We start from the raw sequence: 12,783 nt of genomic DNA on the forward strand, positions 1-12,783 counted from the left end.
GTGTATGTTTCTGATGCCATGGTGGCCACCTTGGAAAATGGCAGCCTTTTGACAGTTCAAGTGGCTTATGGGATTTTTCAGAAGGATTAACATACCAATTTTGGTCCTTGTATCCACATTTGAAAGATTATTACAGTTATCTGCTGCACTGTAAGCACAGGCCTGTTGGGATAGTGTTTGAGTGTAGGAAACGCTGTTGGTTAGTTTCCTGGAAAAACTGGCTAGGGGAGTGTGTGTGTCGTGGGGTTACTCAGGGACCTGCAACTTGTTTCTGCCCCAAGGGTTGATCCAGCCCTTACTGTGAAGCTATTCTTTTAAATAAATTTGAATCCCTTAATTTATACTTTTGTCAGACAGGGCATCAGGAGACTGTGGCAGTCTAAAAAGCTACAGACTGTGATGGAGAAGTGGGAAGCCTGAAAACAGACTTTCAGGAGATCTGTCAAGGTTCACCACCACCCTGAACTATTTTCCCACACACTCTGGTCCCTAGAGTCCCCAAGGGCTTAATTCAAACCTGATCTCACTTGACACACACACACACACACACACACACACACACACACACACACACACGGCCCTATGATGCTCATTCATCACAAAGTATAGCTCCGTCTAAGGGCTCATCAGCAGCAGAGTCTCCCACACAGGAAGTCGAGTCTCTTTTCCATGGTAACCTTCTGTCTGAACACCTCAAAATAAACACACACCAAGAGACACAGACGGCAGTTCAGATCAAAACACACACTCAAACACTCTGTTGAAACTCATCACACACATGAAAGGTAAAGCTACATGCTTGGATATTACTCCCACATTGTCATGAGAAAGTCTCAGAGAGATGGGAAGCATCAGGTTCATGTCACATGAACAAAGCTTATGTTAAACACTGGTGCGCCAAAATCAGTGGTGGCATGAAGTCAAGTGACAAATGAACACGACTGTGAAACGGTTGTTTGTCACTGAGGCTGTGTCCGAAATCACTCACTACTCCCTATATAGTCCACTATCTAGGGAGTTTGCAATTTTGTAGTGCTGTCCGAATGTATAGTGAGAATTATTATACCCTATATAATGGACTCATAGTATTCCACAATTCATCGTGACAAGTAGTGTAATCATTGGTCATTAACAAAGCAATACATACCATCATGCATTGGGCTGGCGCTGAAAGACAGAAAAACGGAGAAAGAAAATGACCTGAGTTGTGTCCAAAAGTGTATTTTTTCATTTTAGCGATGAGCTGGCTGCACAGTCCTCTACTGAACTCCCTGATAGTGAGTAGGGAGGAGTGAATGAGTGAAGGATTTTGGACACAACCTGAGTGAGTGTAAAGCTAGCTCTTAGCAACCACAATTACATTTTTTCAGTCACTGTAATCAGATTAGCAATATGCTGACCTGACACGGGGGACAGCGCAATTGCTGGTTTTTATTTTTAATTTTTTATGCCTCTTTGCCGGCAAACGTCAGAGCTGGATATATAGTTGTATATTGTTTTCGGGTTGTCTGTCCATCCCATTCATGTGGACGCCTTATTTCAGTAACGCCTTGATGGAACTTCTTCCAATTTGGCACAAACATTCAGGAGGACTCAAGGAGGAACTGATTATATTTTGGTGGTCAAAAGTCAATGGTAAAGGTCAGTGTGACCTCACAAAACACTTTTGCCATTACTCAAGACTTCACACAGCAATTATGACAAAATTTCACACAAATGGTTGATATTTTATGGTTTTATGATATTTTGTGGTCTTGAGTGGTGGAGGCAGACAACTGTGAGGCAGTAATTCTAATTTCTTTTTCCAGTAAACTTCACTGTTCAGATGTGGAGCCAGAATTGAATCCACCAGCCTCCTGCAGCTACCTCCTGTGACTGCAGAGCCCACTTGTGCGGCTGCTCAAAAGTTACATAGTGTTGCTTTAATACGGAAGGCTTTCATTTCCTCCTCTCTTACAAACTGTCAACGTTGGTTTCTTTTAATCATGACCATGATCATTTCCTGATCTTAATCACATAGTTACTACTCCAACCCTGACGATGAAATTCTCCTAAACTTAATGAAATAGGAATTTTAACCCAAACTATGATCTTTTGGTAAATGCAACCAAGTCGATTTTGTGCATAAACTTAACCAAACCTTACCCATATTGTGGCCACATTATAAAACATATACATTTTGCAATGACCAGAGAACCAATTGACTAAGGACTCAAATGCACAACACTCAGACAGGTCAAGTCCACAAATCGAAAGGTTTGGTTCACAGGGTATCAGTCAGAAGTGTGCTGAAGCTAAAACCAAAAATCAGGGTCAAAAACACCAGGAAGGCTTACACAAGGAAACTACAGCTCGAATACTTGATGCAAGGGACAAGGATGATCTGGCACAGAGGGAAGGGGAGACAAAGACTAAATACACAAAATGGGAAGAGCTAATGAGACCCAACACATTAGGACAGAGCACAGAGGTGGACAATAATTCAGGCCGGGAATTTGACTCCATCCTAGCCGACCCTTACACAATCAGACCGCTGATTCTGCAGGCGAACCCTGTTTGTTAATGTAACAGGTACCAGACTATACATTAAAGTTATAAATCTGGCCACTATATTCATCTGGGAGCAAAATTATTATTAATTAGATTACAAAATACAAAAAAGTTTATGATTTACCAACAAATATGAATATGTTCAATTACACTTTTTAAAAAAAACAAACATTTTAGCAGTTGCATGTTATTACAAGAGAAAGTGGAGGCTACATGTCTACTATATAAACCCCATGTAGGCTATAATTATATTATGTCAATGAGTTGACAGAACATTTGATGAAGCAGTGTCACTGAAGTAGCTGTTATACACAAATGAGGTGATGCGAGCAGTCAACTCATTCCTGCTTGTTATATTATTGCTGGTCAAGTTGTTTGTTCACGGTGTTGGCCAAAACAATCCTAAGACCACTGAGTACTGTCCGCCACTAGTGGAGCAGGTGATCACAGAGGCAGGAGCCACACTGGACACACTGGAAACAATGATTTTGGACAGTCCAGACAAATGATGTCATACAGCTGATATTTTCGTTGGATCAGAAAACATGGCTGTGTTAGATGGGTATTTTGTCATTTGATTTGGAAGACTTCATGATAATTTGGTCAAACACAGATCTATTTAACCTGTTGTCACAGAAAATGTTTGTATTAACACATAATGCAGTAACTTTAACATGGCAAACAGGAGATGAGGCTTCATACTAAAGTACAAGTCTGTAATAGAAGCCTGCCTCAAATAAACACCTGTTACTTTCTGCAGTTGAGGTAAAAGGCCCTGGTCACAGTGGTTGAAAACTGTTGTGCATGTTTGAATGCAAGTCTAATATTCCCTCTGATTTTAGTTTGTTTTCCACTGACTCCTGAGAAAAATATGTGGCTCTTTAGCCGCTTAATGTTCATCTTTCCAGCAGCTGGTTTCTAACTTTGTCTTTGTGCTGTTTGCTGCTGGACATGTTACCTACAGTAGGTGTATCAAACACAACCACCCACTGCTGCCAACAGGATTGTTGAAACCAGAGTTTCCTACAGATTTTGGTGATTTCTTTCCGTGAGTTTCAACTTCTATGTCACCATTTGATCACTTTCACATTATATAGTATAGTTGCCCCACACCGATGTTAGCTGTCTTCTATAATCACCACTGACGCGGCAGGATAGTTAACACAACTTTATTCTGCTGTCATAGCAGGACATGTGCGTCTCGTAGAGTCGCACATGTCCTGCCAAGAGCCACATTCTGCCACATTCACACCTGTCCCCCTGCAAACAATGGCAGGCGATAACCAAAAGTGCTCCACACTAAAGGTGTTGTAAATAACTAACTTAAATGTTACACTTATAAATTATATATGAAATAATAAAGTACTGCAACTGATGAAATTATATAAAAAACTCAATGAAGTAATATTAATTCATAATATAATATATTCAAATAATATTGCACTTAATATACAACATAAATGAATATGGTAAACTTATAATTAAAATAATTAAGGTTACAATTACAATATTTGCCAAATGTGGATACATATATGCAATTAGCCAAGATTACTTTAACATAATAATAAAGCATTCATTTTGAAACAAAAACCCATTCATTTATTTATTGAACTATATTGGCTAATTTGTATATTTATATTTACATGTATGTATATATGTATTGCCTCATTTATTTATTTCAGGATTTATTTCATAAGCATATTTATTTATTTATTCATTATTGACTTAAATGTCATTCCATAATAGTGTCACCTCTGTGCCTCACCTGGTAGAGTGTGTACCATTCAGGCTTAGTCCTTACTGCAGCGACCCAGGTTCGAGCCCGTGGACCTTTGCTGCACATCACTTTGGTGATTGGCTCTTGGCAGGAAGCTTACTGTGCTTATCGAGCTAAAACCAATTTTTCCTAGCGAGTATGGAGAGAGGGGAGAACAGTGAAACTAAAATAATCATTTATAAGATACTAAACCTCTCCGTACAACTGAGGGGGCGATGAGAGTTACATGAAAATTGTTGTGGGTTTGTCACTATGAGTAACTCCTTCAACATTACATGCAGTTCCTACACAGTGAAGCCACAGAGGCACAGCCGTTATGGCGATGTCGTTTGATGTTAGAGTATCAGCTTTATTGTTACTCATCAGTTGAGAAGACACTTTGATGTAATCGCCCGTTAGCTCTGTTCATTCCCTTCTCCTCTCTGTAATCAGACTTTTTGGCACATTGAATGCTCAGTCTTGCATGAACAATGAACATAATTTCCACAGTGGGGTTTGAACTTTGTCCAAATAGATAATTAGCTGAAGATGCCAAAGTATGCAAGCCACCGTCTCCCTGTCTCCAGAGTGGAAGATATTCTTTTTTGATTTTCGTGGCATTGTATTAAGATATAAGTTAAACACATGAGCAATGAAGCATGAGTGTTCATTGTTCAAGAACTGATTGTATAGTCTATGCTGATGTCGTACTCATGGGGGAACAGTATAAGTGAATTTAATAAAAGGGTCTCGAGGTGTTCCAGGACAAAAGAGATGTATGTTATCCCCTTCAACGTGTTCTGGGTCTTCTCCAGGGTTGTCCTACCAGCTGCATGTTTGCAGAATACCAAACAGGTGTCCAGGAGGCCTGAACGAATCCATTGTAGCGGTGAAGCAGTGCTTTGGAAAATGACTGTATTACAGACTTATAGTTACGTTAGTGGCAGAGCTCTGGGATGGAAAGGTCAATTTGTTGGTTGATTAGTCTGCCAATTCCGTCCAGACTGAAATATCTTTGTTGCAGATATTCTAGAGAAATCTCCCAGAGAATAAATCCTACTCTCTTTGTTCACCCCCTGACATTTTACTGCATCTCGCACCTCAAGCAGTGTTTCACTCATCCAGTGAAATATCAGAAAACCTATCAGATTGATTGCCATTGCCATTGATTGCCAGAAGTGGTTGAATGCTAATGTTAGCTGTTGTCTAACGGTACCTAATGGGTTATTAAATATGTTGTTTTACCTTGAAATATTGGTCAATGTCGCTTCGGATTTTCATTATCTCATTGTCTTTTCTGTTGCTCATCGATCTAGTTCTATGTTTACATGACTTGTTACCTGGAACACAGCAGTACATTATCCTTTTGGTGACAGCATTTGAGCTTCTCACCCTGAGCATGACGTCAGAGGGAAATGGCTGCAGTGCGAATATGGTCTATGTTGAGCGAGCGTGCAGCAGAGTTGAGTGCAGCCAGAGCAATGTGAGTGAGCTTTCACATATCTGTGAGAGAACTGACTAAAACTGAGTGACAGACATTAGAATTCTAAGACTATGTGGATAATAGCAAACGGAGAAATACAGAATAGATTTTTGTTTGCTCAAAAATATTTTCTCTTCAAAATATAATTTTTGTGTTTGCAAAGACTATTGGCCTGTGCACAGAAAGTCCCACTGCACGCTCAGGAAAGAGGCTCAAAAATAACACTGCAGTAAAGCAGATAAAGTAGAGTAAGAGAGTAAGAGTAAGAGAACAGACATTTCAAATGATCCAACTCAGATTCTGCTGTTGTGCTGTTAAAGTATATGAAGGCTGTTAAAATGAGATCAAGTGTGGCTTCTCACTTGGTTAGCAGTGGAAAGCCCCGCTCTATATCTCCCTGCACTGCTCTTTCTACCACCACCACCCGTTCGTCACAGGAGCAGCAAAAGGAGGTCAGAGTGTCTCTGGAGATTTATTTCTTTTTTCTCACATCCAGCCAACAGCTGGAAGGCAGCACATCTCTAACGCTTCAGTCAGTATGAACACTATAGTCCATCCAATCGTTCCTTTACTAATCAGTGAATCCGACTGAAGAGCAGGGAGACTACTATCCTAAAATAGTCTCAGTAATTCAGCAATAAGCTGAGTCTGAGCCAAGACCTCAGATTCTCTCAAACAACACCAGCCTCCCACATCAGGAAGCCTGCAGCATGTTACCATCAGCTATTCTCTTTAGTGTGATGAGGGGGATAAGCATGGCAGGGATTGCATCACTCACAGATGAACATTTCCTCTGTATTTCACCGCCACTCCCAGATCAGAATCAGAATCAGCTGGTTTATTGCCAAGTTGGTTTTCAACATAGAAGGGCTTTGCTTTGGTGTTTTGGTGCATGGCAATAAACATAGTAAGAAGAGAGGAATTATAAACAAAGACAAAACAAGCAAGTACTGCAGGTCAGACAGCTTCAGTATAAACAGAAAATTTTAACAATAAGATAAAATACTTAAAATAGGGGCGTCGTGTGGCGTAGTGATCCCCATGTGTAGAGGCTACAGTCCTCGCTGCTGTTGGCCCCGGTTCGAATCCCGCATCAGACGGCCTTTGCTGCATGTCATTCTCTCTGCCTCCCCGTTTCCTGCCTCTCTCTACTATCCTGTCCAATAAAGGCATGAAAGCCCCAAAAAAATACTTAAAACAAAAATGTGAAGAAATATTATAGTAAATATATATATATATAATACAAATATGTACGCTGTGCAAAATGGCTGGGGCAATGTGCAATAGTTCACGAGGGAGGGATCAGTGTCAGTGGGGGTCACTAGCCTTGTTAATGAGGCCAGCTGACAGGAAGAAGATGTCCTTGTGGCCAGAGGTCTTGGTCCTGATGGACTGCAGCCTCGTGCCAGAGGGGAGTGACTCAAAGAGTCTGGGTCCGGGGTGGGAGGGGTGAGCTACAATCTTGACTGCTCACCTCAGGGTCATGGAGGTGCACAGGTCCTGGAGGGTTGACGGATTGCAGCCAATCACCTTCTCAGTAGAGTGAAAGACACGCTGCAGGCTGCTCTTGTCCTTGGCAGTGGCAGCAGCGTACCAGGTGGTGATGGGGGAGGTGAGCATGGACTCTTCAACTGCTGCAGCAAGTACATCCTTCATCACTTGGGGTCCTGTGTGACGATGGTGCTCAGGAAGCAGAAGTACCCCACAGTGTCCACGGGGGAGTCACATGGGGTGATGGGGGTGGGTGAGGCTTGGCTCTTCTTGCAGTCCACTGTCTCCAGAGTGTTCAGCTCCACATTGTTCTGCCTGCAGCAGGTCACCGGACGGTCAATCTCCCACCTGTCGGCAGAGTCATCCCCATCCCCGACCTCAGTCCTACTGGCCTTTTATCAGTAACGCCTTAGTTAGTGTTCTGTCCAGTCTTTGGATATGAAATGACACTACGCATCAACAAGAGCACTGATGCTGTGTACATTGTCTCAAGGCAATTGCTTTGTCTAGATTGGTGCATTTTCATTAGTTTGTCTCTTATTGTTGGGTTTGTTGTTCTACCTGTCCCAAACTTTGTGTAGGGGCAGGGAATGTGGAACTGCTACTGCCAACAGTTTTGTCACTCAAGGAAATGGAGGTCGATTATCTGAATCAATACTTTTTGGAATTCCAAATCTTGGGATCATGTGTTCCATTAAACACTTCACTCCAGTTTTAGCAAAAGGTCAGCCAGCAGATGGTACGGCAGGCAAAACAGTGTTCAGCCAAGGCGGGAGAGAGCCATGCGTTGCAGCTTCCATATATTTATCACCTAAATTATTTTGCTTCACTACTTCTGACTCTACGCTTGAATGTCTTGCACATTTCACTAGAGATGGCAACATCATCGCTGCTAATAGCTCCTTAGTGGACTGGCTCAGCACTCATCACAAAGCTGTTGGAAAAGCATATATCCCTGTGGAAGATTACTGATTTATTTTCAGCAAGAATACAAGTTCTAATTAAAGTTATATCCTGCACCATCATCAAGTGAAATTTTTACTTTGTCCAATATTTGGATTTAAAGTTATAATCTGTAACTTTTCTACAATAAAATGTCTAAAAATGACTAGACCTCTGTTCTATATGTTGTTGAGTTGTGTTCTTACATTTTCCCAAATGTTTGCATCAATTCTCAGACCAGAGGAATCTGTGATTTTAATCATGGTAATATTTCATTGGTCGCCTGTCAATGACATCATATCCTCTATGATCATGCGTCAGTGTGTTTGTCTGACAGAAGCTTTAAGTTTTAAGCCACATACACTTTTTACACTTTGGTGGTTTTCAGCTCTGTATTTGAACCAGATGAAGATCAGCTTCAGCAAAGGCAGGACCAAGTTGTGATTTTTTTGTGTTTATTAGTTTTCATGTTTGAAATAATTTATTGAAACCAATATTGGATAAACAACATACTTATTTTGAGACACTGACGAGTCGTTATTGCATTTGTAGACGTCGTCCCACTCACCTCCACTCCCCACCCTCTCTCTGTCTCTCTCTCTTCATCCTCTCTCTCAGGGGGATTCCTGGAAAGAAATGTGGAACCATCATCTTCACAGCTGAGGAGCTCAGTAACTGCCGGGTTAGTATCACATTATTCTGAGAACACGTAATGCACATAGACACAGGTACACACTCTGTCTGAGACAGGGGTCTGAAAGTTTAGCACTACAGTCTGAATTCAGTGAATTTCAATGGCTGCACAGATTTCAATTTTTTTGTCATCTGCATCAAGTGGAGGGAAAGTGAAGTTGTACTTTTCTTTTAAAGTGGAGATGAGAGCTGCTCATGAATTATTTATCCAGTCTTACAGTGCTCTTTCCTTGCCACACTGTGTAAATAACTGTACACTCCAAACACTGAGAGAAGCACATGCAAGCAAAGACATACTGTATATACAGAGATACCACATTGGCCGCGGGCCGCCATATTGGATCAGACAAGACTGCCCTGTAAACAAATAAGAATGAATGGAAGAGCTCCAGTTTTTCTGCATAAAAAAGCTCTGTAACATTTATATTTCTCAACCAATTTCAATGAGTCGTTTTTATATTTGTGGGTTTATGATCTACGTGGAGTAAAAATAAAAGCTTCGTCTCCGGTTACTCAGAATCGGGATAGTTTAGGCTGTAATCACTGTTTTCTATGAGGAGGAGTTTGAGCGACAGCAGATGACCACAAGCAGGGCCGCCGTGTTCCCACCAGTGTCCCTGTCCCTGCTCTGACCTCCCTGACCTCTGCAGCAGAAACTTTCCTCCTCAGTCAGCTGTATAGAGCAGCGAGCACTAGAACACCACTAGTTTCCTGTCGTCTCTCTCTCTCTCTTCCTCCAGTCTCTACAGTTGGAGAGTGCAAAGTAAAGCTACAACTTAATGAAAATGAATGAACTGTTGTTGTTCTCCCAGGACATAGCCACCATGCAGCTCTGTGCTAACAAGCTGGACAAAAAGGATTTCTTCGGCAAGTCTGACCCTTTCCTCGTCTTCTACCGGAGCAATGAGGATGGGACGTAAGTGTTTTTTTATTTTTTGGTGTGTGGGTTTGTTAGACTGACTGTCAATCTTCATCTGTACAGTTCATCTATTAGTGCACCTGATAGGACCGTGCTTCTCCTCTGCCACTACTCAAATCTGACAGATTTCTTTGTAGGATCCAGTCCCATGAAGAGTGTGAGAGAGTCTTTCTCGTCATTGTTGGGCGCAGGGCTAATATATTTTCTTGACACTGAGACAGAATGTTGTAATCCTGTCTAATCCCCTGTGCAGCCTGCAAGATTATCTGTATCTTCATAAAAGCCACATTTGAATACTCATCCACAGAGCAAAACTATTAGACACATATCCTATTTCTACATATTACATGTTATAGGAAGTGAAGATCAACACAATGTAGGAACTTATTTGACAGATGTCCTATCCAACCGAGCTTCACTCACCATGGTTTACAGTTCAGACACATTTGACAGATGGAGAGGCTAACGACGATACCACATCTCAAATGTCTCTCAAATAAAAGCTGTTAACTTCAAGGGGCATGCACTACACTACGCACACTGTGTGATGCTCGGGGTTTCTTCCAGTAGATGATGGAGACCATTGGAAATAAGATTGGCCATTCTATCCTGTCAAAAGGTTTTTCTGCATCCAATGACACAAGCAATGCCTTAGTTCTTAGCCTAAGTTCAGGGTTCTGTGAGGACGGTTTTAGAAGCATTTAAAATCTAATTTCCTTAATTAACCAGGTCTTTGCAAAAAGAACACAGTAGCACCTGAGTTAAGTTAGTAACTAGGCTTAAAAGGCAGATTGTTATACCCTGCTGTATTGTATTTAATAATGGATGATATTTAATTGCATGAATTACATCCTTGCATCACACCAGTTTGTTCTGCAGACACTAACAGTGGTGCCACGTCCTGGAGACACAGTGCTCATATTTTGGCGAGTGTGTTTCCTGTCTAGATTCAATAACAACATTGGTTGGAAAGAACAGAACTCATCTGCTTGTCCACCCTCTTAAAAAGGCAGCTAGCACAGCAAGCATGGCTCTATTTAACAGTCTTTGAATTCTTTATGGAACTGCTAATGGGGTTATCCAGCAGCTCTTTTTCTTCCATCCATTTATGATCAAAATTTTTTCTGACTTCTCATCCTCACCATATTGAGTTGTCTGTTTTTCCAGGTTCACCATCTGCCACAAGACTGAGGTGATCAAGAACAACCTCAACCCTGTTTGGAAGTCTTTTACCATCCCTGTTCGAGCACTTTGTAATGGAGACTATGACAGGTGAGGAGCAGCACAGGGGTCAGAGGTTCATCATCGAGTTCATTTTATTTACTGTGGTTTCAGAAAGTATTCAGACCCCTTTACTTTTCGTAAATTTTACTGTGTTATAGATTTGCCCTTCACTCTACACGCAGTGAACACATAATGACAAAGTGAAAGCAATGTGTCTAGAACTTGACCTGAATCCACCTGGAGTGGAGAGTGTGTAGAGTGGCAAATACATTAGCACAAACTTAACAAAAAAAACAAATATGGTTTCAAATCTAATGAGAAAATGATCGGACAGTCAGGGCTGTCACCCCTGCACTGGGTTAGGGTTAGAGTTATGTCATGGTTTATGGTTTAATCATGTATAGGCACATTTTTCTGCCTCGTGGACATGATGTCTCAGTAACACCTTGACGGAACTTCTTCAAATTTTGTACAAACATTCGCTAGGACTCAAGGATGAACTGATTAGATTTTGATCGTCAAAGGTCAAAGGTCAAGGTCGGTGTGACCTCAGAAAACACTTTTTAGCCATCACTCAGTACATCACACAGCAATTATGACAAAATCTCAGACAAAATGTTGATATTTTATATGACTAGACAACCACGAGCAGGTAATACTAGTTGTAATTAATCTGCTGTAAAGACTAGAGGCACTGTAGACTGATACTGATACTAGTGCACTGTCAGAGTATGGGAGAGGCAGCAGGGGTTGGAACTCTGTGGTAGTCAGAATAATGCCAGCAGTCGGCCATGTTCTCAGTCTCAGGGCAGTGCTGGTGTTATTGAGACCAACATGGAGGCAATGCAGCAACAGTCACACAAATATGCACAATACATGTAGTTGCACAACTGTTTAACTTTTAAGTGATACAAATGAAATCAGGGTTAAATGATATTTAAACCTTGATTACATTTGATATTCCATTATGCTATTGACCTACTATCATCGAAGCCCAGTGTTATCCTGTAGTCTACACAGTCTGTTCTGTGGAGCACCACAACTAATGACACATACTATTTAAGATTTTATTTTTGCCTGTTGTTATCACATATTCAGTATGTATTAGTATGGAAACCTTGGTGTCTTCCTTTAAAATCATTTTCGATTTCGGGCTATTAGGTGAAAGTAATATGACACGTCTGTAATCTGTGATGTAAAGAATACGAAAACTTCACTTCCTGACTTAACTTTCCCTCTGTCGATCTCTCTCCTCTGTCTCTCTGCTGTTTCTCACCCTCGCTTTCTCTCCTCACCTCTGCTCCCACATCTCACCTCCCTCCAGGTCGGTCAAGGTGGACGTTTATGACTGGGACCGAGATGGGAGGTAAAGTTCTCCCACTTGCTATCAGTTTAGTTTTTTGGTCTTTATTCATTTTAAACTCCACACTGAATCTCTCAAAATGTCTGTCTGACCTGAGGATGGGGGTGTTTCATGTGGATTTTGCAGGGTGTCTAACCATGTGTTACTGCTCTCCATAAATTTCAGTCTGGATTCAATACTCCTAATCTACTCTGTAATCATTCTGCCATGAAGTGCAGTATGTACCATTCACAAAGATGTAAGAATAAAAAGAAGACATTCACGATGGAGGTTTGACTTTTTCTGTCAGAAATGAAAGACTAAGACATGACAGGTTTGGCGGTGCCAGTAGTTTTATTAGATGAGCACTTTTTCCTGAGAAT

At 41.2% G+C, this 12,783-nt stretch overlaps 1 protein-coding gene across 2 annotated transcripts in view; it reads left to right on the forward strand.

The window, feature by feature from the left end:
- Nucleotides 1-12,783, forward strand: part of LOC130178952 (copine-9-like) — a 56,691-nt gene that overhangs the window by 25,917 nt on the left and 17,991 nt on the right. For both annotated transcript variants that reach the window (XM_056391612.1, XM_056391616.1), the window contains 4 exons: nt 8,841-8,904; nt 9,728-9,831; nt 11,002-11,106; nt 12,383-12,424. In XM_056391612.1, coding sequence (XP_056247587.1) covers nt 8,841-8,904; nt 9,728-9,831; nt 11,002-11,106; nt 12,383-12,424 — 315 coding nt within the window. The remainder of the gene's footprint in view (nt 1-8,840; nt 8,905-9,727; nt 9,832-11,001; nt 11,107-12,382; nt 12,425-12,783) is intronic.

The sequence above is a fragment of the Seriola aureovittata genome, chromosome 2, assembly GCF_021018895.1.
Source record: "Seriola aureovittata isolate HTS-2021-v1 ecotype China chromosome 2, ASM2101889v1, whole genome shotgun sequence".
In the NCBI taxonomy this organism is placed as follows: Eukaryota; Metazoa; Chordata; class Actinopteri; order Carangiformes; family Carangidae; genus Seriola; species Seriola aureovittata.